General features: G+C 36.5%; 1 protein-coding gene across 1 annotated transcript in view; it reads right to left on the bottom strand.

Annotated features, from left to right (window-relative positions):
* SIM1 (SIM bHLH transcription factor 1) overlaps positions 1–27,107 on the bottom strand; it is a 70,822-nt gene that overhangs the window by 9,851 nt on the left and 33,864 nt on the right. Inside the window, exons 6-9 of the mRNA XM_070953772.1 lie at positions 24,698–24,897; positions 23,502–23,608; positions 19,021–19,168; positions 6,184–6,349 (exon numbers count right to left, since the gene is read on the bottom strand). Of these exons, the coding sequence (XP_070809873.1) occupies positions 6,184–6,349; positions 19,021–19,168; positions 23,502–23,608; positions 24,698–24,897 (621 nt within the window). The remainder of the gene's footprint in view (positions 1–6,183; positions 6,350–19,020; positions 19,169–23,501; positions 23,609–24,697; positions 24,898–27,107) is intronic.

Here is a 27,107-nt window from a genome sequence, read left to right as displayed (position 1 = left end):
ATGTTTCCCTTTGAACATTGCCTAGGAACATTTTTTAAAAAATCAAATCTCAAGATGGATGAAATGGAATGGGTTTCCTCTTGGGGCTTGAATCATAAACTTTAATTAAATCATTCTGTCTTTAAATCTTGAACTAGAATCAAAACAAGTCTACTTTATAGCAACCTGGTGGGAATAAATTCAAGCCAAAGAACCCAATTCCAGGCTCTTGAAACAGATTCTAAATTAATTCCTCACAGCAACTTTATACCTAGCAGGCTCAATGCATTACATTGATATGTCCTTTTCTTCTTCCAACAGTTTATAATTGCACACACAATTCTCTCTCCTCCAATTTTAACTTCATAACAGCCCCTCCAAAATGGAGCTATTCTGAAGATTCCTTTTTCCTGTATGCTTGACCTGGAAGTTCTGCCTTCACTCTCAGTTGCATAATGTTTGATAATTAATTTCTGTGAAACAAAGGCAAAAATACAGTAGATTGGGCCTACTTACAAATACACATTCCGACTAAAATGGACTGCAATCATCAGTAGGTTTTGTTAGCAGGTTTTATAACCGTTCTTAGTAATTAAGCGTTAATTCTTATATTAATTTTTTAAAAAAATACATTTGGCAAAGTGGTTAGAATAAAACAAATGTCAAAAAAATGTTTAAATAGTTTCTTGACTGCATTTAAAATGAGTTAAAAGTTTCTCATTATCTAAGGGATAGGTATATAAATAAGGTATGGATTACTGCAATATGTCTACATGGAGCTATACTTGAAGGCCACCTGGAAGTTACAAGTCCTTTGGTCCAGAATACCTTTGGAGAACTGTCACCTTTAGTCTTGAATGGGGTGGCATTGCCCCAGTCTGACCCCATGCATAACCTGAGGGTTCTCCTGGAATCAGGACTCTTGCTTGAAGAGCAGGTTGCAGTCATGGCCAGGAGAACCTTTGAACAACTGTGAGTTGTGTGCCAGTTATGCCCTTTTCTGGGCCAACAATCTCTGCTCACTGTCACTGATGCCCTAATCACCTCTCATCTTGACTATTGTAACACAGCCTACATGGGGCGGACCTTGAAAAGTATCCGGAAACTTCAATTGGTTCAAAATGCTGTGGCTTGCATTGCTTTGTGCAGGCCTAGATGTGCAGATGTGTCACTTCTCCTGCTGGAGCTGCATTGGTTGTCAATTTGCTTTCAGGTCCAATTCAGGGTGCTGGTTCTCACCTTCAAAAACCTACATGGCTTGGGACCAGGTTATTTGAAGGACAGTCTTTTCCAAATCTCATCTATCTGACCCATCAGAGTGGGGAAGCAGAGAATGCTATGGGTCTTCTCTCCTAAGGAGGTCCATCTTGCAGGACCAAGAAGAAGAGTCTTCTCAGGGTAGTTCCCTCCCTGTGGAACATCATCTGCATGGAGATAAGATTGGCTCCCACACTCTTTCACAAGGACTTGAAGACCTGGTTTTGCCAGACCTGGAAACCCCAGAATGGGATACAGCCTATTAAATAGTTCGTTTCATTATTGACATTAGTGGGTTGAGGGGTTATTGATATTTATTGTTTTATACTAGGTTTTTATTGTAAGCTACACAGAGTCACTGAAGGTGAGTTGAGTGGTCATATAAATGTTCATACATAAATTACTGCAACACACACAGTGTTCATTATCCCCAAATTTGCCCATATTACGGCTCTATTGAGTGAGATGCATTGCCCCCCTTCCCCCCTATTTTTTTCTGGGTTCAATTTAAGGTGCTGATTATTACCTTTAAAGCCTTACATGGCATGGGACCAAGTTAACTGCAGGACTGCCACTTCATGAGGTCAGAATGGATATAGGGGACACACTCCGGGTCCCTTCCCCTTAAACATTAACATCTTGTGGTTCCTTGGAAATGAGCCTTTTCCATTGAAGCCCTGCCATATGGATCTCCTGTCTGAGATTTGACAGACCTTTACCCATTTAGCTTTCCAGATACTACTTAAAAACTGGCTCTTCCCCCAAATTTTGGGATAGTTACTTGTGCCCTGTCACCTCCCAACATCCTCCTCATGGTACTGCCCTTGAAAAGTATCAAGAAGCTTCATCTGAAGCAATATGCAGTGACATGAGCAGTTATGTATGACTCTAGAATGGCACATGTTAAACATCTGTTCAGTGAACTGTACGGGTCGCTGGTTTGTTCTCAGGTTCCAAGGTGCTGGTTCTAACCTTTAAAGCCTTAAATGACATGGAGCAAGGTTATTTGAAGGAATGCCTCTCCCAATTACACCTACCTATACCTGTCTCATCAAGGAGGGATATATGATGGGTTCTGTATGCTAAATTAGCCCTGATCCTATTGTTCTTCCAGCAAACTCTTGAAATGTGTTCTTTTTAGCACATCATAGTAATAGGGAGCCTACTAGATTGTTGTATTATATATGGGGTTTTGGTGCATTCTCCTGTGGTTTTATTTATAATTCACAGTAATTGTTTTACTGATTATTTAAGATTTGTTTTAATTGTTTGCTTTGTTGCATACTGCCCAGCATCGTATTACTGAGATGGGTGACTATATAAATTGATAATTAAGGAAATATAATATGTAGGTTAATGAAGAAAGACTTGAAAAAATAGATGGCATGCAGGAGATTTTTAGCTTAGATAATTAAGTATCAACTACGGTATGCCAGAATTTATTAAGCTACTAAGCACCAGCCTATTTCAGATATTGGTGTTCACTGATGGTGAAATTTGTACTATCTATTGCTATTCCTCCAGCTCTTGATAGATAAACAGTTATCAGTCTTTATCTCACCTCCCAAAACATGTCTGGTTATGCAAAGAGAATCCTTTTATACCAAAATCTCTCCAGCCATCAAAAACGTCTGTTGCACTGAGCATCTGCAACTTCCTTCTTGATTAAACAAGTAGGAGATCACAGATGCAATCTACTTTACACACAGAACATATGTGTGCTTTTAAATCACTTTTATCTTGCCTTTTTAACTAATCTAACCCTGAAATATAAAGTATGGTCTTCTGTTATAGGCAGAACAGATGGTGGAAGGCTTCGGTTAAAGTAATGCAGCATAACCATTAAAATAACCTCTACTAATGGTGATTCTGTACCAGTTTTGAATCTACTTTAGAACTTTTAAAAGTTTCCTTTCACTTTCAAATTTGCAAAGTTTGATGTATAATATTCTAACTAAGATATTAAATATTTTATTCAATCTATTTAATTAATATATTTAATAAATTAGATAATGTATCATTAAAGAAACATGATTTAGTATGATTTGGTTTTATTTAAAATATTTCTCTTCTCTTTGCTACTAACAAAAATAACCAAAATAAAAACAAACTTTCAGTATTAATTAAATATCAATAGCTATTAAAAAACAAACACATTATTTTAGTGATATTTATAACCAGTGCAGTAATTGTCCTTGATAAACTTAGTTTTATTCATGCAAACAACACTCAAAACTGCGACTAAACTAAGTTTAATAAAAGTGATACACTTGAATTAGGGATGTTGCTCAACAGGTTGAATCTAATGCAAACCAAATGTTTTACTATAGAAATCATACTTTTCATGATGTAATCATTGCAATAAAAAATAAAACTCAGGAGCTCATGGTAAACAATGCTTCTTATTAATGTTATTGCTCTATTATCTGTGTCGAATAAATAAGGTTTCAGGAATTTAGAATAAATGGATTCAAAATTTATTTGGTCCCTTTGTAAGGATAGGAAATGATACATAGCCCAGCAATAAACATCTTATTAGTTACATCTTATTAAACAGAAAGAAGCCAAGTTCTATCAATTGAATTAAATAATATTTAGGTTCTGCTTGAAACTTTAATTTATGAATAGGATTGATTTTGTTGGGGATGGGGTGTCAATATTTTTTTTAAAAAAATGTTAGGAGAACACTCTCTCATGTTTCGTATCTTTTCACTTCATAATAAATTAAAAAAAACTTGTGCTACTTTCCAACTCTTTTCAAAGGAGGAAAATATATTCCATGCTGAAAACCAGAGGTGGGGGATTATGGCCCCTTTATAACTTCAACTCCTAGAATTCCTGAACCAGCATGGCTGGTCCACAAGTCATAAAGCGGCCATAGTTTCCCACCCTTGCTGTAAGCAAATGTACTATATCAGTGTTTGAGAATATGGATCAACTTCCCTTTGCTTACTTCAGAGTGTATTCATTTATGTATGTACTTGGGGTCTTTCTTAAGGGCCCTTACAAAGAATGACAATCCACATAAACAATGAAATGAAAGATTTACAGTAGATTAGGTTTGTTGCACTGCATTCTTTTACCAAGATTATGCTTAGAAAAGTAGAAGTTTGATTTGATGACAGTGATGGTAATATTTAGGACATGGCTCTAGAAAAATGATATAATGTAGTTATGAGCAGAGTGCCTTGTATGCCTTTAAGTTAAAAAGAAACATTAACACAACATTGCAATGAATATTCATAATTATGTAGGCTTACAGGCTAGAAAAAGATTGATTAGATCATCCAAAACTCTTCATGAGAAGGGGATGCCAGATATTCAAGATGGCTTTAGAAAAAGCTGAGGAACAAGAAATATTATTTCTGATGTATATTGGGTACTTGAGAAAGCCAAACAATATAAAAATGAAGTCAGTATGTACTTCATTGATTATAGAAAATTATTTGATTATGCCAACCATGGCAAGCTAGAGAATGTTCTTAGGAAAATAGGAATTCAGAACAATTTCTTGCACTCTTACAAAATCTAACACAGAACAGGAAGCCACAAAAAAAATTAAACCTGGCAAAACGACTGGTTCCTGTTTGACAATATTGAGAGAGGCTGCTTTAGAAGAAAAATGTGGTTTTAAAATTTAAGGAAGGAATACCAATCACTTGCACCATACTTATGACATACTGAGAGATGAAAATGCAAATAAACTGCAAACTCTAGTGAGGAAAAATCGATGAGGAAAAAAATAAATAAAAAAAAATGGGGAAAATGGGATTAAGATTATACATAAAGAAGAACAAAATATGCAAACAGAGATACTGTATATCACTACAATGAAATAGTGGATAGTTCCTACCTTTTAGAATCGGCGAACAGTAAAATAACTAGCAGTCAAGAAATATGCCACAAATTAGCACTTGGCAGAATACCATAATAGCTAAGAATATGGATAAAATGCCATGACATCTCTATACCTACAGTTAGTGTTTTTTTCTGTGACATTCTAAGTTGGACTTTGAAGAAGCAGTTTAGAAATATTGACACTTTTAAACTAACTTTTGGAGAAGACTCTTAATGCACTGGATAACCAAGAAAACAAAAAATTGGATCATAGAAAAAAATCAGTCCAGGGATCTCATTCAAAGCAGATAATCAAAATTATGTAGGCATATAATATTTATGGACGTAAGGATGGTCTGATGTAAATAGAGTTATCTCTAGTGTCAAAGTTATATAATTCTATAATGTACCTAAATTAAGGCTGCATCAAAACTTGAAAAGCAAACTCATAAATTACTGAACTTTTTGTTTACATTTTAATTGACTTTTCCCCCCTTAATGTAGGGTTTCCATTTTTATCCCAGGTATCCTCACCTTTTACTAAACTTGTATCCCTCCATATAAATTGGACTACAATTCCCATTGTGTCCAGGCAGCATAGTTACTGTTTATACTTGCTGGGAATAGTGAGAATTGAGCAATATATTTAGAGGTATTAAATTAGGGAAGACCAACCTAATCATTTAGGATTGGCAACAATATCGAAGATCGAAGTCACAGAATGCCAATTTAGATTGAATGGAATCTTGTGAGTTACATAGGTGAATGCACAAAAGCCTAGAATTTCTAACAGAAATCAAATTTAACTTTGTATTTTTCCTTTAATAACTCTATATGTGTTATTGATGAGCATTTGAAATTGTGTGTGTTATAAGATTTATGGTATGTCTTCAAAGTAATATGAAATAGCTTCCAACATTAGATCTGTAGTAATTAAAATCCTGATGCTGTTTACATTTCCTTGGACATTCCCTTGGTGCAAATATGTTGCCCAGTGACAACATAGACTAAACCTCTACCAGCAATTATACAGTTATGCTTCATTGCAAAACATTTCAAAAGGGAACTCAAGAATCTTTTCTAAGCTTATGAAATCAAAGTTGCTCTTACCTGTGGATAAGGTGATGTCCTAGATTTGGACTTTGTGCCAGAGAGACGTGATTTGCTTCCTTTTCTATTGTCAGTTATAGTTGGAATAGAGTTTGCATATGGGAACGCCGGTTTTGTAGCCGAAACCTGATCAAGGGAGAGTTGAAGTCCTTTGTATTCTGTATCCCTAAATAAAAAGTATAAATATATATTTAATACAATCCCATAAATACTTATGATTAATTATTCAACTTTTATTTTTTCATTATTTAAAATGTGTACAGATATGTGTCTTTTTCCAGATTAAAAAAAAATTAAAAGGTGGAACCAGTTCATAAACAGTAACTAAACAAACTCTCAACCATTTCATTTGAAATGGTTTATTAAGAATTAGTGAATGTTATCTTTGAAAAGATATGGGGGGGGCGGATCTCCATTCAATATATTGTTTCATCCTGAAAACTTCCTTTTGCCATTCTCTTTCCCAAACTGCAGCCAGGTGTAATTTATTATATAAATAGACGAGAGTTCCAAAGCTGAACAAGTGTGCATTATATATTACAGTCTTTGTAGGATCTGAACTATATATCCAGGTTTGTTAATACTTAATAGTGCTAAACTTAAGAAAAGTGATAAGATGGCATAGAGGTTTTTTTCAGCTATGTGAAATAATATTTTGTGATGCTTTTCTGATTTTTCATTGATAGTTTAAAATGATAAATCGTTACTTTCTAAATACACATCTGCTTCCAGTTTAGACAAAAGTAATCTAATTCACAAAACTGCCCTATAAGATAATTTAGCATTTGAACTTCAAACAGCTCTTGTAATAGTCATATGAAGTAGTACTGGAGAAGGTTCAGAGGATGGCAATAAGATGGTCAAAGGGCTGGAGCAACTTCCCTATGAAGAAAGGTTGTGACACTTGGGACTTTTTAATCTAGAAAGGAGGCAGATTAGAAGGAACATGATTTGAGATGTACAAAATTATGCATACTGTGGATAAACTGGACAAGAATTTATTTTCCCCTTCCCCAAATACTACGGTATCACTAGAGGTCATCCAATGAAATTGAATCTTGGGAAGATCAGGACAGAGAAAAGGACTATTAAAAATGTTGGACACTAATTACATGGGATTAGTTTAGCATCTGTCTTAAATGGTGGAAAGTATACTTGTTTCCATCATTTGGAAATATATCCAGCCAGTTAGTACCACCATCCATTAATTAGATAAGAGAAAATAGTCTTTAGTCCTCCTGTTGTGATGTACATGTAAAGAAGAGGTCTCCTCCAAAACAATAGGTATATTCTGACTTTTCACATGGTTGTGAGTATATTGGGAACTTGCATTATTTAAGCTATATAATGAAACACAAGCCTTGGATTCCTTTTATCTCCATAACAGCTACCACTGAATATGTCATTGTTACTTGCAAATGCAATTGAAAGGATGATAAGACCAAATGAACAGATCAATGCTTGTCACAATTGTTGTGCAGTTGTTGAAAATATATTCTTGAAGGTATTCTTTTTCATCATGTTCCACTCATGTAATGGTATTTTCTGGATTAAATTGTCACCATCAAGCTTGAGAAAATGCTTGAAAACAATTTATCAACATCTGTATTTCTGGCTTTAAGAAAAATACTACAACAACTTAAGATATTACTCTCAAGTGTATGGCGAGATCCGGCCATGAATTGTGTGAATGAGTTTTTAATGTTTTTAATGTTTTAAATTTTTCAATGTCTTTTTATAATGATTTTTTAAATGTATTGTGAGCCGCCCTGAGTCTTCAGAGAGGGGTGGCATATAAATTTAATTAATTAAATTAAATTAAATTAAAATTAAAATTAAAATTAAAATTAAAATTAAAATTAAAATTAAAATTAAAATTAAAATTAAAATTAAAATTAAAATTAAAATTAAAATTAAAATTAAAATTAAAATTAAAATTAAAATTAAAATTAAATTAAATATAGCTGAACAGGACATGAATTTTCCTTTCTCCTACTGAAACCCATCTAAAAAAACAGAGTGAGGGAGAGAGATTAGAAAGGGAAATGCTAAGGAAGTCCGTTAATAAAATCAGTGACCAGTGATTACTTTTACATATCCAGCTAACTTCAAAATTGAGAGTAAAAGGCAAAGGGGTTCTTACATCTTGAGTCCCATAAAAATAAACATTTGACATAAAAAACAGGAATTATGAATATATCATATGTAGTTTATTTTGCCTAGAACGCTTGACTCGGTCTGTATTTTAGTCTTAAATCAACTGAAGAAATGGGTAAATCACCTTTCTCATCCTTTCATGTAGATTTTAACTAAAGAGATGATAGAAAATGGCACAGCCTTGAAAAAAAAGGCCATCCTGACTCTAGAGACCAAGTTTTTAGCAAGCAGAAAAGACCACAGTTTTCCAGATAAGTTAAAATTCTGCATTTCCTTCCCTTTCTGGGAAAGCAGCTGTAATTGTCTTATTGGTTTTGGAAAGCTAAGACTAAATGAGACTATCATTCGATGTGGTTTTATGAGTTCAACTAATGAGGCTCAAAAAAAAAAAAAGCTTGAATATCTAATTCTGCTTCAAGCAGAGAGTCCTGAGATGGCTACTTTAAATTGCATTCTTTATATAACCAATCTTTCTCAAAGGGATAATTTACAAATTATGCTTTCCAAAAGGCACCATCTCACCTATTTTATTTCATGAGGGGGAAAAAAACCCTAAAATACATTGGCAGTTATTACCATTAAAAAGTGGGTATTTAAATTGTCACATAAGTGTTCCACCACTAAGAATGTTATGAGAAGCAATAAATGAAAAATAGAAAATAGAAAAGTTTAAAAAAGATTTTTCATCCGAGATATATATTTTTAGGGTGTGGACAGAGAGTGACTGGATATTATCTTCAACGCTTAGGAAGGTTTTTCTTGTCACAAAAAGGTTTTTATAGCCTGATGCCTACCCAATATGCAGCCATTTATGCAGCCATTGTGACTACTTCATCATGCTGCTTTGGGATATTAGAGCTGATTAAAAACTTAGAGGAGTATCAGTTTGGAGAAGGCTCATCTAGAAAGAGTTGCCAGGTTTTTTTTTATTCATCTTGCCACGATCAAGGTTCACTTGATAAAAAATAGTATCTGAAACCCATTTTCAGAGACATAGAATTGAAATTCCAAACAACCCATTTCAACTCCATACAGATACAAGTTGGACTGAATTAATACTTTAATGAAAACATATTAGACTGTAATAGAAGTATATGAAGCTGTATCAATATTTAGAGGAAGAATTGAAGAAAGCATTCGTTGCCTTATTTATGGAAATTCTCAAACATCAAGGTCATGATTGTTCGAAAGGTGCTTTCTCAAAAGGCAACTGGACTTTCTTGTTTTTTTTTTCTTTGAAAATGTTTCACTTCTCATCCAAGAAGCTTCTTGAGTTCTGAAGAACTTCTTCAGGACTGAAGGACATTCATTGCCTTCAGGGGTGAAATCTAAAATTTGTTACTACCGGTTCTGAGGGCATGGCTTGGTGGTGGTGGTGGGGTGGAGGTGTAATGTGACTGGGTGGGTGTGGCCAACTTTTTCTTTTTTTATTTTTAAAAGCATTTTTTCTACAACCTTAAAAGGTGGCAGAAAAAAATGCTTTTAGAAGCCTCTGATGATCAGGCAAGTCAGCTGGGATCGCCAGAGGCTTTTAAAGGCATTTTTTTTTCCTATAACCTCTTCGGCCGAAGGGGTTGCAGAAAAAAATGCTTTGAAAAGCCTCTGGTGATCCCAGCTGAGCCACGCAATCATCAGAGGCTTTTTTTTTTTTACTTTTAAAAGGATTTTTTTGGTCGAAGAGGTTGTAGAAAAAATGCTTTTAAAAGAAAAAAAAAACAGCTTCTGATGATCGCGCAGCTCAGCTGGGCATTGGGGGGGGGCGTAGGGATTTTTGCTACCAGTTCTCCGAACCACCCACCGCCATCGCTACTGGATTGGGCGATCTGGTCCAAACCGCGAGCATTTCACCTCTCATTGCCTTGCACCATTTTGCTTTCCTTTGGTCAACTTCAGGAGCTTCTCTAAGCTTATTGCATCTTAGAATAAAGCTACAAGGCGCCTTCTATGGTGAGTGCTGTAGGAGCCTCCTCCTGCATAATTTACAAAGGCATTTCTCAAGGTTAGTGATTCTGGTGTAGATTGTGGGGAATGTTACAACACGTGCCAGAGATGGTCAACCTGAGGCTCCCTTGAGCTCATCAAAGAATTTTCTAGACTGCGCACATCTGGTGCAGGTTATAGAAATGCTGTAATGAGCACCAGAGGTGACCATCCCCAAGCCCTTTAGAAAAGTACCAAGGGGTACATCTTTTCAATACATGCTAGGAGCACTATCTTGCAATTCTTGCAGCAATTCTATAAATAAATAAAAAATAGAAAAATGCACTTAGTTGTGACTCACAAAAAGCATTTATATGCTAGAAAATGAAATCATGTAATAATGAGAAAGTTGGCCAAGATTAAAAGAAGCTGCCATAAGAACACTTAATAGCACCCTGGATAGATACCAAAATATTAAAAGGAGAACTTGATTCAGCGTTTCATATGAAAAGAATACTATAGAGTATAATCAGTGATGAATCTCATGACAAGATCATATAATATCAACATTCTGAACATGTTAGTGTGTTCATTTATTCATGATATTACCCTTTCTCATTACTTAAAAGTCAAAGTATTTTTTTTAGCGGCATATTGGCCGAGAATGTGCTGAAAAGCTATTAAATGAGACGTAAAGCAGCCAGTTTTCTTTCTTCAACTTTTAAAGAAGACTGGCATCTTCTCAAAGCCAGTCTCTGGACTACATTTCCTCTTTAATATCTCAGCATTTATGCATAAACAGTATCTCTTATTTATATTAATAGCACAGGAATGTAAATCCTCACATATCAGTAGAATAGCATCTCCCATTATATGCAAAGTTAATAGGGACCCCCGACTGTTTCTCAGACTAGACATTTTCACCTCAATCTTCAATGCAATCTTTCTTATATATCGAAAAAAATGAAACCATTAATACCAGCGATGTTGGATTGAGTGTCAGAAGATCCAGGTTCAATTTCTCACTCTACTACAAAAAGTATTTCAGACAACCTTGGGCTAGTCAGTCTCTGTGAAATTTCCAGAAGTACTTGACATGGGAGTCCAGGTTAGTTCTCTCCCGCTTGGTGTTTAAAGCTATTAGTGGGATTTCTAGCATTTTCCTAGATTTAAAAAAAAATGAACTGAGGGTGAATCTGCATGAATCCTACATTTCTACTTCACGAAAATATAAATTATGAGCTCATTTGGAAGCAGCAGCTAAGAAACAATGTAGAAATCTACTTAAGTAACAGTATAGAAATCTCTCACAGTAATCCTTTTGAAAAATATAATTTTTACTATTTCTTCCATAAAATAACAAGGATAAATCTGCTCACTTCAGACAGATTAAATATAGAAGTATAATGAAGCAGGTTGGAACCAGATCTTTTTGTTTCGCCATCTAATCTAGAGGACCTAAGCTAGGATATTTACGTGTAAAAACAATGCCATGCGGTAGTGATATTGTTCTTTTAGAAGGATTTTACATTGGATTGTCTGCACCTGAGCTTCATTTCCAGCTCAGTGAAGATTGCTACCTCTTGCCATGGTATCAGAAGAACAACTTATCTATCCTGAGTACTTTCCCTGTTTCCAACATCTGCATATCTCTAATAGGTCATTCTTGAGGTGGCTTCTATTGAATTTTCTGTTAAATTAGGAAGTTGCCATATAGAAGAAGAAGAAGGAATCAATCTGTTGTCCAAAGCACCTGAAGGCAGGATAAGAAGCAATGGATGGAAACTAACCAAGAAGAGAAGCAACCTAGTACTAAGGAGAAATTTCAAGACACTTAGAACAATTAATCAATGGAAAAACTTGCCTCCAGAAGTTGTGAATGCTCCAACACTAGAAGTTTTTAAGAAAAGACTGGATAACCATTTGTCCGAAATGGTATAGGGTTTCCTGCCTGAGCAGAGGGTTGGACTAGAAAACCTCCAAGGTCCCATCCAACTGTGCTATTCTGTTAAATTCATTTATAATACTCATAAATGCTTTGTCCTGTGCTTAGACTGATGTTGGAATTAGCACTATGTAAACATTATGTAATCTGCTTACACTTTGAACTACTACAACATAGCTTTGAAGAATATACTGTAACAGTTATTCTTATTTTATTGTGTTCACTAAGACTTTCTCCCTAGTAAGTATATAAAATAGCATTGAAAGTTGGGTGTGTGATGTTCAAAGACCTTTTCTTAGTAAAAGGTAATCTTTGCTACCACTAGACGCGCAGTTCTTCTCAAATTGAAAGGAGGCCAGGAGAAAAGAACAAATTTAAAAAACTTCAGATGAAGGTTACCTGCTTGGAAAGGGATAATTTATTTATTTATTTTATTTTATTTATTCGAATTTCTATACCGCCCTTCTCCTTTCGGACTCAGGGCGGTGAACAGCCAGATAAAAAACATCTATACAAATATCACAGTTAAAAAGTAGAGTTAAAATAATTTATAAATTTGGCCCATAATTTAAAACTTGTCAATTAAAATAAATATTAAAATTTTTAAAACTAACTGGACTACAGTTTTATCTTTAAAGTCTTTATACCCCACCACCAACACTCTCCAAAAAATTAAAAAGGTTGCTCTTTCCACATCACTTAGTGGCAGAACATGTGTTTGCTTTTGCATGCCAAAGCACCCAGATCTATTCTCAGCATCATCAAATAGGGCTGGAAAAGATTTCTGTTTGAATTCCTCATGCTAAGCTGGCAGTCAGTGGTGGGTGTGCAGAACCATTGCCTCTCCCCCACCGCCACTCCACCACCAGTCTGCAAAGCTGAAAAGGTTGGGGAACTCTGATATCAGTGAATGATATATTACAAAGGTGAATTATGATAAAATAATATCTTCCAATTGGGTGACCCTACCCTCAAGTCTAAGGAGGAGTTAGAATCAGAAGGTCATGTCTGCCATTTGGTTACATATCTTCTGTATAATTGAAAGAAAGATTCAAATTAGACCAAAAAGAATATGAGTTTAACTTTCTTAAAAATGAATTGAAAATCCTAATGTGTGGCAGTGATGAAGATATTATTGCTTGAGTCTATAAAATGTTATTGAATTTAAATGGAAAATGAAAAAGCATTGTATGATTCAGTGAGCAAGGAACTTTGGATATAATGTAATGCTTGAACAATGGGAGAATATATGGAAGGGAGGTTTAAAATTTACATTAAACTATAATTTAAAAGAAAATTTCTATAAGATGATGTATCGTTGGTATTTAACTCCAGACAAGTTGTCAAGAATGTATAAAGGCATTTAAAACGAATGTTGGAAATGTAAATATAAAGAAGGGACTTTTATCATTTATGGTGGATATGTGATAAAGCAAAGAAATATTGGATTAGGATTCATATCTTAATACAGAAAATTCTTCAAGTGAATATAAAGAGAAAACCAGAGATTTTTCTTTTGGGTTTAATGGAAAAAGACTTTGAACATTTTTTGGAACTTTGATGTTGTATATGTTGATGGCAGCAAGACTGCTCTATGCACAGAAATGGAAGGTTACCTCGATCCCCACAATGGTTGAATGGCTGCAAAAATTGATGGAGTTAGCAGAGATGGCTAAATTGACTGCTTTGAATGGTATCACTGAAGACTATTCACAATGTGACATTTGTCCCTACACTAGATAATAATGCTAGAATGGAATTCTTTAGCATCAGTTAAGTTTGTTAACATCATCAAAAGGCCCTTATCCTTGAGACAGCCAAAATCCTCCAGACCAATGTTCCTAGGAAGCAGGGGTGAAATCCAGCAGGTTCTGACAGGTTCTGGAGAACCGGTAACAGAATTTTTGAACAGTTCGGAGAACCAGTAGCGGAAATTTTGAGCAGTTCGGAGAACCAGCAAATACCACCTCTGGCTGGCTCCAGAGTGGGATGGGAATGGAGATTTTGCAGTATCCTTCCACTGGAGTGGGGAGAGAATGGGGATTTTGCAGTATCCTTCCTCTGGAGTGGGGTGGGAATGGAGATTTTGCAGTATCCTTCCCCTGCCATGCCCACCAAGCCACACCAAGCCCACCAAGCCATGCCCACAGAACCGGTAGTAAAAAAAATTGGATTTTACCACTGCTAGTAAGGCTATGCAAACTCTGAAAATGATTCTGCACAAGTGTAGATCTGTGGTCCCAAGCACTCATTTAGAAAGGCTGTCGTAAACATTGCTTAATATTGATCTTTTTAAAAAAGCTGGTTTCAAGAAGATATGCCTTCAGTATATAAGACAGACACAACACACTGAGAATGTTAGCCTTGTGTCTGTATATAAATAAATATATATTAATTTAATAGCCCATATTTTGATGCATGTGAAGGCAGTTCAAAGTTGGTCCTCAACAATAACACAGACTTGATGGTCTCAATTGCTTTGATCTCTTCTCTATGAAATAAAAGTACTGTGGATCATATAAACTGTTTCTCTACCAGCAATTTGGTACTTTAATCTACAGTATTATGAGACTTTAATCCATTAAAAATTTATTTCCATATGTTTATATGTATTAATTCCGAATCTACTAGCATAATATGTGTGTTTGTGTGTATACACATTTTTATTTATTTGGTTAATAACCAGTTTTTAGCATTTTTTTCATCTTTATACAGAACTGGAAAAGGGCTTATACAGATGAAGGGATGAGACTGTACAGGTGAAATGGAGGAATTGCTATCGGGAAAAGAAATCATCAGAAATATTTTTGAGTAAGAAAACAAATGAGTTGTTTCCCTACTCAGATTTAACAAGTGATTAAATGCTGGGACAAATGTTGGAACTTCATCAAACAATGTTCACAAATATATGTTTTCCTGAACTAAAGGTTAATAACTGCCTCCTGGACCTATTTATGGATAACAGCCAATAAATGGAACAGGACAGGTCCCTAATACTACAAAATACAGTATTCAAAATAAAAACAGCTCTCGTCAAAATGCAGAAAAACAAAATTAAATTAATTATCTGGGCAATATTAATTAACCAGCATTATTCGGTGTCTTTGCAACCTGCAAATTATTCACTCAGTCTATTAATGGATGCAGGTATCCATGAGAATAAATATATTTTTATATTCATTGTATATTAAAACATATTTGCTTTAATCACACGTTAGACAGAATTATTCCTCAAAGACTAGTAAGTAAGATGGAAATGTATATACTTTATAATAAAGTGGGAAACCCAATCCACTCAGAACATAATATTGTACCAATGATTTCTATGACTGTAATTCTATATACATTTATTGGAAATATGTTCTACAGTTCTGGGAAACTGGAATGTGTTTCTTAATAGGAGATATATTATGATGTACTTTTTGTGTTATATCAATAATTTCCAGAATGTCTCTCGCAGTAAAGAAAGCCCGGGCTAAGCCAGCATGCAGCCCATGTCAGAGAATGACATCAACAGAGCACCTCAATTGAATTGTTTACCTGGCTTAGCAATTGAAAGGATTTGGGGAGTGAGAATGGTAGGAGGAGCTCTTTTAAAATATTGAAAAATCCAAATCTCAGGGCTAGGTTGGAAGATCTGACTGAGGAAGGGGCAATGTTATTGGACTCACAATTAGTTATACAGTGTCCAAAAATGCCTATTAAAGTAATAAAAGAGAGGCAGAATAAATGCAAGTTCAACCTGAACTGGACAAATTCTGGATCATCGGTTATGTATGTCCCTAAATTTCGCCTTCAGGATTCAAATTAACCTGATTTTACACATTTTTAAACCATCTTTAAAAATCTGGCTCTGGGATAGACTGTTGTCATGCCCATTGGTGTATACTCTGTTATGTTCAATGTTATCCTTTTTCACTTAACATTTTAAAACTTTTTTAAAATCATTTTTAACTGCACAATACCCAGAAGGTGTGTAAATTTAAATAAATAAATAGTCTACAAATTCTATATTCTTTGCTCTCTGGATCTTTCAGCTGCTGTTAATATTTTTTTAAAAAGTTGGACTTTCTACATCTTACATTGTACACCTCTCCTCTAAGAAATTAATATTCTGTGATAGCTGCCTGTACTTGAGACTACTGACGTTCTATTTTCACTTAAAAGCACCCAAGTAGGGAAGTTACAGAAGCTAATGATATCACAGGGTACAAACAAGCAAAGGAGCAGCAGTGTTTTGTGATAATGCCTGTTCTTTACTCTACTTCGCATGAAAAATGAATCAAGACAGACAATTGGAAGATTAGCAAACATTATGGCTGTGTCTAATAACACTATTAAGCCTGTTGTCTATGGGGATTCTCAATCATCCAGAACATGGTTGTCCCAGAAGTGTTTTGTTTTCTTCAAAAGGCAACTGGACTTCCTTGTTTTTTCCTTGAAAACCTTTCACTTTTCATACAGGAAGTTTTTTCAGCTCTGATTTCTGAAGTCAGAACTCAAGAAGTTTCTTGGATGAGAAGCGAACCATCTTCAAGGAAAAAACAAGAAAATCCAATTGCCATTTGTAAAAAACATCTTTGAGATTATTCAGCCAATTATTAAATTAACCCAAGAAGGGGAGGTAAGGGAAGGATTATATCAAACATTATCTCTGCATTAAGTGAGAAAAGGTGGGAGAGTGAAGGAAATCTACACACTTTTATCTATTTTATTTATTAAAGTTGTATGCCCCCACTCCACATCCCTCCAAATTTACTCTCTAATTACACCCAGTTTCAGGTGCAACATTTCCTCTCCCACTAGTTGCTGACACTTTTGCACAGACAGGCACCAAGATCCTGTCATGCTTTCTCAGTAAAACCTCCCAGCCCTGGAATAGTTTTCTCCCAGATATTCAGACTGCCCCTTCTTATACAGCTTTTGATTAGCCATTAGAAATGTGGGACTTCCAGAAAGCATTTGAAAATGAGAGGTAAGATCATACAAAGGATAAATATGCTGGGTTCTTAGTTACTCTTTGATGGTTTCTCTGTTTTTAAACCTACCTACAGTATATGGGTTGCTGTAAGATGCACTGGCAGAATATCCCCGTATGTAAATAAACTAAACACAATGACTTCCTATATGACTTTCTATAACAATCTATCTTATCCCTAAGGTGACAGAAGATCCAGCACACAATATTTATGTGATAAGGTTGATCTACTTAATCAATCTAGAGATGGAAAAATATACTTCCGTCAGCACCTACAAAGGCAGAGATTTCCTTGAGTTGGGATTGATTCTTGACGACTTTATGAAGATAACCATGTAGCTTTCTTAGCAGCAATAGCTGCAGCTGCCTTTTAGAATAAATCTTTATATTTCCAGGTTAGCTTGAAGTCCTAGGGTAGTTGCCTAACAACTTAAAGTTTTCCATCTTTAAGTTTTCCATAAACCAAGGTCAGCTGAGTTTTAGTGACATGTTATAGCCCAGCCAGCATCTTTTTCAGATTCTGAAAAACTGTACAATTTTTCACAGTGTCCAGGCATCAAACCATTAAAAAGAACACTTTAAAAGGAAATACCATTTATTCTTTTTTTAAAAAAATGAAATATCCATTTCTTCTTGAAATCTTACGCAAGAACATGGAAATCTATGAGATTTAGCTATCTTTTAAAGTCCAGGCTCTTTTTGTTTTTTTAATATATAAGGTGGATCTTTAAATTGAGGGGCCAATGGATACCTCATGGTATCATAACTACCACAGTTCATATGTTGCTGAATGTTCCTACTCTATCGTCTGGCTATCTGTCTTCATACACTAACCATCATGCTTGCAAATAGAAATTAGAAAGGAAAATGGTACTCTGATGCAATCATTTTTGTTTAGCAACCAGGATCCATGGAATAAAAGAGCAGCAATAGCTATATCAGAGAGACTTTTGAGAGGGAGAGTGAAAGACAGAGCTTTGCATATAATTTCACATTCTCTCTGCAAGTACAATTGTGCAGACATTCACTCCTAGCACTGCCTAAGTATTAATTAATGATAGGACATGGGGCATTTTCAACATTTCCAATGCTCTTTCCTTGCCCTGCTTATATTTTTCTCTTATAGGCTATTGTCTCGCTAACTGAACCCCTTCTAGTCACCCCAACTCTTTCCCTACCCCTTTCCTCTCTCCATCTAATGCTCCATCCCTTTGAACAAGAAAGAAATCACAAAGCTTTGATAGATACTCTGGATAAAATTAAGAACTTCAAACTCCCAGGTTCTGACCCCCTGTTTCAGAGAAAAAGAAAAACAGATGTCCTGTTTGTTAAGTATAAATAACTCCGTACGTTGAAACCTTTCTTTTACGCTGCATTAGATTTTATTTAATGCAGGGTGCCCCTTCAGCTATAAGAAGGCAGAAAGTGAGCAAACATGAAGGGTGACAAAGCCCTAAATCTTGCTCATTTCCCTCTAGGAGAACAGAAGAAGACAGGAAAGGAAAGCTTTCAGGCAGATGAAAGAACTCCAGATATCCTAGCCAAACTTGTAGGAAGGGCAGTACCCATGAACTAAAAACTTCAGCCAAAGTGGATTTGGGTGGGAGGGGAAGATTGAAATATTGGTCTTTTTTTTACAGCCCTACTTAAAGTGTTCCCATAACAGGCAAGGGAAAAGTAGTTCATTTTTTTTTAATGCAATCCAGCTCTGAAGCAACTGCCCCCACATGCACTTAATGCATTCCAAACCTGGACGCTTGGTATCTCCAGGCTTCTGCCAGCACTCAGGTGACCCTCTTTTGAGAAGTACCACGGAGCTTCCAGAACATGGACTTACGTGAGCACATAGTTGACGCTGACGATGCAATGGGGCCGGGAAGACCGGCTGTTGTGAACGATGGTGGCGTAGCTTTGCACCCAGACCCAGCCACCTTGTTTGGCCAGGAAACGGTAATATTTAGTGGTGACTTGCCCTTTCACTAGCACTGAAAAAGAAAACAGTAGCAGATTTAATTACGGAAGGGATATCGCAGAGTCTGTTCTCTCAGGGCAGAAGACCAGCATATAGACCGTGATACTCATGATGACTTATATCTTGGTTTTTTTTCCCCCTCCAGGAGCTTGAGGAACATACTTTGTATTCCTTTCTACCAATTGACCAAATCTCCCAATAAGCTTCCATGACTTAAGGTGGAAGCTGTGTCAATTCTTGTACCTGAATCAACACAGTCCTAGTCAGTGGTGGTATTCGGCTGGTTCTAACCGGTTCAGGCAAACCGGTAGTAGCAGCTGAGGGAGGCTCCACCCATGCACCCGGACGTCATCACGTCCCGTTTTTGACCCTCTGTGCAGTTTATCAATGCTTCATTGACATTTTATTAATATTCAGGAAAGCTTGGAGACCTCCAGTTCAAACCAACTTTTGTTTGTATCAATCCTTTCAAAACCTTCTACCCAACCAATCAATAACAGGCTTCATGAAGTTAAAAACATTATGGAAAGACCATCAATGCATTCTATAGAGCACATAAACTAATTTACTTTTCAAAAAGAAATGCTTCTTATCCCCACAACCTGTTTGTTTTCTATGGAGCCATGCCCTTTACTATTGCTATCAGAGGGATTCTGCAAAGTCAGTTTGTTCCATGAAGAGCATACGAAGCATAAATGATTATTAACAATGTGATTTCACACATGACTGCTAAGAAGTAAACTGCAGTGAGTTCAATGAGACTCAATCTCATATTTACAGAGTGCCTGCCGCTCCTCAACTTGGTGCTTACCAATTTATTGGGAGTTGTAATCCAATACATCTGGATTGAAGAAACTAGTATGTGGAAGACTACCTATGGTAGTAATCTATGTCTCAGAAGTATGTATCAGACGTTTCTATGTATCAGAGGTAAATCCCAGCAGGTTGAGGGATTTTAGTTATGTAAAATTGGCTATAAAATTGCAGCAACTGACCAGATAATTATTCATCAGTTACAAAATGATGTTTCAGAATGCAATTATTTAATGACAGTAATAGAAGCGGCAGGTAATTTAAGTACTCAAAGAGCTATTTTTGCAAATACTTTTTGTTAATCAATATAATGGCTTCAGATTTTCTAGTGTCTACAGTACTAAATGGTCCTGGACAGTACATGATTTTCTTTAAAGTGGAACTTCAATGCAATAATTTCTGTAAACAGATGATCCATTCTCTTCAGTAAATGGCCAGCATAATTCTCTATTTTACAGGGCATTAAATGTATAATATAAATTCTTTCCTGGTCTCAATTTTACTTATAAAATAAAGCATTAAAATGAACCTGGTTTTTGTAAGAGATTTGAAAGGATTAAAATAAGAGCATTTTTCAAGTCATTCTGAATTGTGTATACTTAAAAGATGGTTGAGGTGTATGTATTATACATAGGACTTTAAAAATTAAAGGTATCACATATGCATAAAGTAAAAAAAAAAAAGGCTTCAGACTTTAAACCTGCTTGTTAATTCTAGATGGTACCTTAGCTCTCATGGGATCACTTTTCCTACATGTGGAGCTCGTTTACCAGGAAGTTAAGGTAAAATCAATGGTATTATTCCATTGTGCATATAGTTATAAAATAGATTTTAGTCATCAGAGTGAATTGTAAGAAAGTAAGAATGACCAAAATCCCAAACCTCCCTTGATTCGAACTGTTCTGGATCAGCAAAGAATGTCACTGTAATAGCTCTTTTAGAATTGAGATGTTACTCCATAGAGACCACTTTCAATCAGTCTCATGCACTATTCTCATGCACATCATAGAACAGAGCAAAATCAGGGGCAGGGAAACATGCGTGTTTATTGCTTGCTGAAAATAAACTTTCTAAGAAGTGGAGCTGGTTATTCCATTTTCTTAATAGATCTCAGATTCTTTGGGGAAACATGTTAACAAATCCTCTTGGAAACATTCCCTCCCCCCCCCTCTCTCTCTCTCCCTCCCTCCCTCCCTCCCTCCCTCCCTCTCTCTCTCTCGTAAAAGTCACCATGAATATTTGTAAAACTTCATAAGCTTTCTCAAACTGACATTTTCTAAAGATGAATTGGAATTGCAGATTTTCTTACCCACCAAGCATCACCTACCAATGGGATAAACAATCAAAAATGGCTTTCTTTAATATGTGTGTGTGGGGAGGGTGGAGGGAGAGAAAATTGGGTGAATAGGTGATTTAAGTCACATTGCATGTTGCCCAACTAGCAGCTTACTAGGTATTCCTCATCTAGAAACCTGCCTATTGGACTGTTTGGGGACACAGTCCGGCATTCTTTTGAATATCAAAAACAAAACAAAAAAATCACAAAATCGAACCCTGCTGATGGGTTATAGATGTAGAGGAGGGGTAGATGATGAAGGGTAAGGAGCAACTAATAGCAAGCAAGCTCCATTTTTTACTTGCCAACTAAGTAAGCGAAAACAATGCTTCTGATCCTTCATCACCACTGCCAGTTATAAAAACAGTAAAATATATGGCTATGCAACTCCCCCATCCCATCTTGCTAATTCAAATAATACACCACATAATCAGCATTGTCAAGCTATTGTCATTTAAAGTGTGCCAGATCATGTGCATGGCAAAAAAACAGTTGGCAAAATATGGGAAATCCTACTTCAAAACTGGAACAGCTAAATATGATTTTAAGCTGCCTCAACTCTGAGCTGTAGACAAAGGTAATGTTACAAATATATGGTATATGAAAATGGTCACTAGACACTGCTTTGTTACATTCAGGGGATATGAGAATGATTCCTCAGTAGCTTTCTGTAGCAATCAGAAGAATAATTTGTTTCTAACTATCACTATTTATGTATTGACTGATTGATTGCTTTAGATCCCACCTTTATTATTATTGTATAAACAACTCAAGACTGCCAGCATAGACAACACACCTTTCTCTTCCTATTTGCCTCACAATAACAACAACTCTGTGAGGTAATTTGGGATGAGAGACAGCCCAAAGTCATCCAGCTGGCTTTCATGACTAAGGCGGGAGTAGAACTCATGGTCTCCCCTATCCACACATGGTGTCCTGTCTATCCTACAGTTTTACATACATACATACATACATACATACATACATACATACATACATACTGTATATGTAGTGTTTATATGGTGGCGCAGTGGTGAGAATGCAGAATTGCAGGTTAATTCTGCCGACTGCCAGCAGCTCAATCCTGACTGGCTCAAGATTGACTCAGCCTTCTAGCTTTCCAAGGTCAGTAAAATAAGAACACAGATTGTTGGGGGCAATATGCTGATTCTGTAAACCAGTTAGAAAGGGCTGTAAAGCACTATGAAGCGGTATGTAAGTCTAAGTGTTATTGCTATTGCTGGAAGTGAGTCTCATTGCATTCACTGAGGTTAATTCCCAAGTAAAACATTAGATTGCTGCTTTTGTCATTGTTGTGATTGTTATTTCCTTACTAGTGAAATAACCTTCTAGAGTCATCTGTATGTGTCATAATAATAGACATGGCAATAGGCTTTCTATTACTTCAAGAATAATGGATTGATTCTAAGAAGTCATTACAAGTCATTATCCCAATGTTCGCTGCAAGCAAGGAAATCATAGCATCTACTGCTAGTAATAGTACACTACTAGAGAAATACTGTGTGGAAAAGGTAACATTAAGAATTTAGTGGTTGTGAGCCCAACACAATTCTTAGTAGATCAAACAATGCTCCTTTAGGCAACAAATTCATTTCTTATATAAAACATCTTTAAAAGTTGATACTATTCTTTTATAAGATTGCATCTCCAGTCTCTGCTGCCATGTGCTCAATGGATGGGAAAATGACAAGAGGATGCACTCTTGTGTAACATATTGAAAGCAGCAGTACCAACTGAAGAAGACAATTTTAAAAACTGGTGATTTTTAAAGTCCCACTTCTTTGTATGCTCATGTAACATCAAGAGACAGATAAAGGGGTGGGACTTTGCTCATCTGGCCACAATCACCATCTTGGCTTACTAACTTCCCCAAAGTGTGCCTGACTAGAACCATAGGATATATTGCCCTTTGCAATCTATCTATCCCTTCCTCTCCCTTTTTTCATCAACCTGTTGAAAAATATAGCTTGGTTTTGTTATCCATCTCTTTCCAACTATGTGTTGAGACTGTCTTACTAGCAAAGGTGAGTTCAATTGCTCTTCTGCTTGGAAAAGTCCCAGCCAGTCAGCCCACTTTACTTTGGGAGTAAGTCCCTCTGAACTCAGTGTGACTTACTTCTGAGTAAACAGGGCTCAGCTGAGGGCTTCAAAGGCTCAAAGGGAAGAGGCTCCTTACGCAGGTGGTGAGCGCAGCGCAAATGGAAAGTGTCACAGCCATGGACATGGTGGTACAGTGTCTTCTCAATCAAGTCCTGAGGTTCATAACCAGTCAGCTCAGCTACCCTACCCAGAAAGAGAGAAAGGGAGAGAGAGAAAGACAGAGAATGAGATTGGCTTCTCAAATCGTGCCAAGCCAGATTTTTAATCATGGTTTGTTAATAAGCCTCAATAAGCTTCAGCTTACCAACAGACTAGATCAAAATCAAAGCAAACCAATCCTATTACTGATTAGGTAGTCCTCAACTTACAACAGTTTGTTTAGTGAAGTTACAATGGCACTGAAAAAAACCTGACTGATGACCATTTTTCCTACTTATGACCGTTGCAGCTCACATGATTTACATTCATGACTCACATTTATGACGTTTGCAGTGTCCCAGAGTCACGTGATCCCCCTTTTCCAATCTTCTGACAAGCAAAGTCAATGGGGACATCATATTCACTTAACAACTGTGTTACTAATTTAAGGAATTCCTAATTTAAGGAATTTAAGGAATTAAGAGCCTTGATAGTACAGTGGTTTAGTGCACCCTGTTATTAACACAGCTGCCTGCAATTTCTGCTGGTTCGAATCTCTCCAAGGCTCAAGGTTGACTCAGCCTTCCATCCTTTCTAAGGTAGGTGAAATGAGGACCCAGTTTGTGGGGGCAATAAGCTGACTTTGTATAAAATATACAAAAGTATGAAGGCTATTGCTTAACGCATTGTAAGCCGCCCTGAGTCTCCGGAGAAGGGCGGCATATAAATCAAATTAAAAAAAAAAAAAAGGACTGCAGTGATTAACTTAACAAATGTGGTGAGAAAAGTTGTAAAATGGGGCAAAGCTCACTTAACAAATTTCTCACTTAGCAACATAAATTTTGGGCTCAATTGTGGCCATACGTTGAGGACTACCTGTGATATTAGAGTGAGATGGAAGCCCAAAAAGATTCAGAGAAGACAAGGGCAACCAGCCACCTTATCTTATTTGGGCTATTGTTGTCTAAAGCAGGGGTATCAAACTCGCAGTGTCACGTTGTCGACATATGATGTATAGCAACTTTTCCCCCCTTCGCTAGAATGGTGGTTGAGGTGGCCAGCGTATGACACATCCGGCCCGTGGATTGCGAGTTTGACACCCCTGGTCTAAAGGAAGTTCAAGTGATGACTTACCGTGAATCAAGGAAGATGAGCTTCATATCCAGGCTGGCCCGAAACATAAACATATTGCTGTGCAGCTTAATCTCCGTCACAGCACTGGGGGGTAAGGAGTGGCCCACTGCCACCAGTCCAACATTTTGGTAGCAGCCATCAAAAGGGGACATGTCCAAGCTGTACTGGCGGATCTTTAGATAACCACTGCAATGAATCACCTGTCAGGGGCAAAGAGACAAAAAAAGTCATGTCAATGTGACAAGGGTTCACATAACAAAGTGTGATCTCAGTAGAATCGCTCATCAGGTCTGTGAGCGATCCTTCTGCTCTACATAACAGCAAGCCCCCCTTGCAGGTTTCTGCCAATGCAAATACTATGCAGAGTACGGTGCATCAGGGCCCAATCACACGGTTAACCAGGTTTTCCACATGATAGGCACATTAGAATGACATTCATGTCTGAATGAGGGAATTCCAAAAGGAACATGGATGATTTCTCCTCCTTACACTTCAATGCTTCTCAGTGAGAGCACCCTGTGGTCCATTTTGTATCTTCTCATTGCTCGTCTCTTCACACATTTATTTATATTTCCAAAGAATCACCTTTGGTGCACCCTGAATGAAGTTAAATTATATTCACTGCCAGCTTTCAACTATATAGTAACAATCAAATAGCATGCACCAATGTTTCAGCAGTCCTAATAATGAGCCCTCGACAAGTATTATTTTACCCTCAAGCATGGAATAAAACTATTACTTCTAGTGATATTTTCAGCACAAAACCCCTATGCATGCTGATTTTGAAATAAATCCAAGTATCCTATGGGATTTGTATATAGAATTGCAACCTTAAGCCATTTCCCTTTTTGTAAACCACAGCTTGCAACAGAGACATCTAGCCATCATTATAGAAATTCATGGCGCTAATGATTTTATAGGGCATTTCCTCAGCAGCAATTTATAGCTCTTCTAACATTACCCAGCTATTATTCTGGTGATATAAAACCTGCTTTCCTTCTTTCCCTTCCTTAGATCAGCACAGTGATGTTCGGTGTGTGCTATAATTTGCTATTAATTTCTAATGAAGGAATGGTCCATAAATTGCTGTAAATCTCTAATGTGAACATAGCAGCTTTTAAGGAAATGTGAATATAGCCTTAGGAGCTACAGTAAATGTAACCTGTCTGGAGGGAATCTTTCCTATTAGTGGAGAAAAGCATTATAATATGCAAAAATTCAAAAGGATTACAGCTTTGTAACAGCTCAGTAGACTGCATGGGTTTTGAGACAGGCTGCATTAATGGCTGGAGGTACAATATGGAACAAGAGGAGAGATCCAGGTTACATAAATAAAAACCTCCAAAACAAGATTGCGCAGAACCAATCCCAAGAAATACTATAGACTTCCTTAGACAATTCAGTTATTTTCATTCAACAAGTAAATACACTAAGGCTCCTTCAAGCCCTATCTTTTTTTCCTTTGGAAATAATTATTTTATAGGCTTTCTTTCAGATATGAATGTCCTGCAATTAATGAAGCTTAGATCAAAACCTATTCGGGGGTGCTTTTAAAACTCAGCCCTCAACCCTCTATGCCTCTGCTCAGACAGTTCTGCCAAGTAGTGTAAAATTATTGACTACATAGGTTGTAGCCTTAAATAAAATTCTAATTTTCAGTCTCTGCTGAAAAAAATTTCCACCGACAACACAATATTCAGCCTTTAAAATTAACTGACACTATCTGAATGTGAATTCTTGAGGATCTCCCTACCAAATAAGGATCCTGGGAATTGGAGTGCACATCCGGTGATTTTTAGCGTTCGGGCCTACAGCCATTCAGTGCATTGAGGGTTTCTCCATAACTGTAATGAAGTAGGCAAACTTGTTTTCTCTGTGCTGGGGATGTATAGATTTCCCTAAATTTAAGCTGAATGAAATCACAGGGGCTTAAGTGGATTTCAGGGAGCTTACTCCCAAGTATGCAGAGGATTGCTGCTTTACAAACTAATCTTATGCCTGTTTACTCAGCTATAAATTTCATAGTGTGGTGCTTCCTCCTAAATATGTGTGGACAACATTTTTATTTTAATTAGCATGAAGTTTCGGAGGGAAAAACCTCCTATCTGCAAGACAAGAATGTAGCCATTACCCGGATCAACAACTTATTTTCCAAAGCACCAGAAGGCAAGACAAGAAACAATGGATGGAAACTAATCAAGGAGAGAAGCAACTTGGAATTCAGGAGAAACTTCCTAACAGTGAGAACTATTAACCAATGGAACAGCTTGCCTTCAGAAGTTGTGGGTGCTTCATCCCTGAAGGTTTTTAAGAGGAGACTGGACAGCCACTTGTCTGAAATGGTAAAGGGCAATGATGGTGAACCTTTTAGACACCGAGTGCCCAAACTGCGTGTGCGCACATGCCCAAA

The sequence above is a fragment of the Pituophis catenifer genome, unplaced genomic scaffold (assembly GCF_029215685.1).
Source record: "Pituophis catenifer annectens isolate HBS135680 unplaced genomic scaffold, rPitCat1.0.hap2 SCAF_1, whole genome shotgun sequence".
Lineage (NCBI taxonomy): Eukaryota > Metazoa > Chordata > Lepidosauria > Squamata > Colubridae > Pituophis > Pituophis catenifer.
This window is presented reverse-complemented; position numbering and strand designations above follow the sequence as displayed.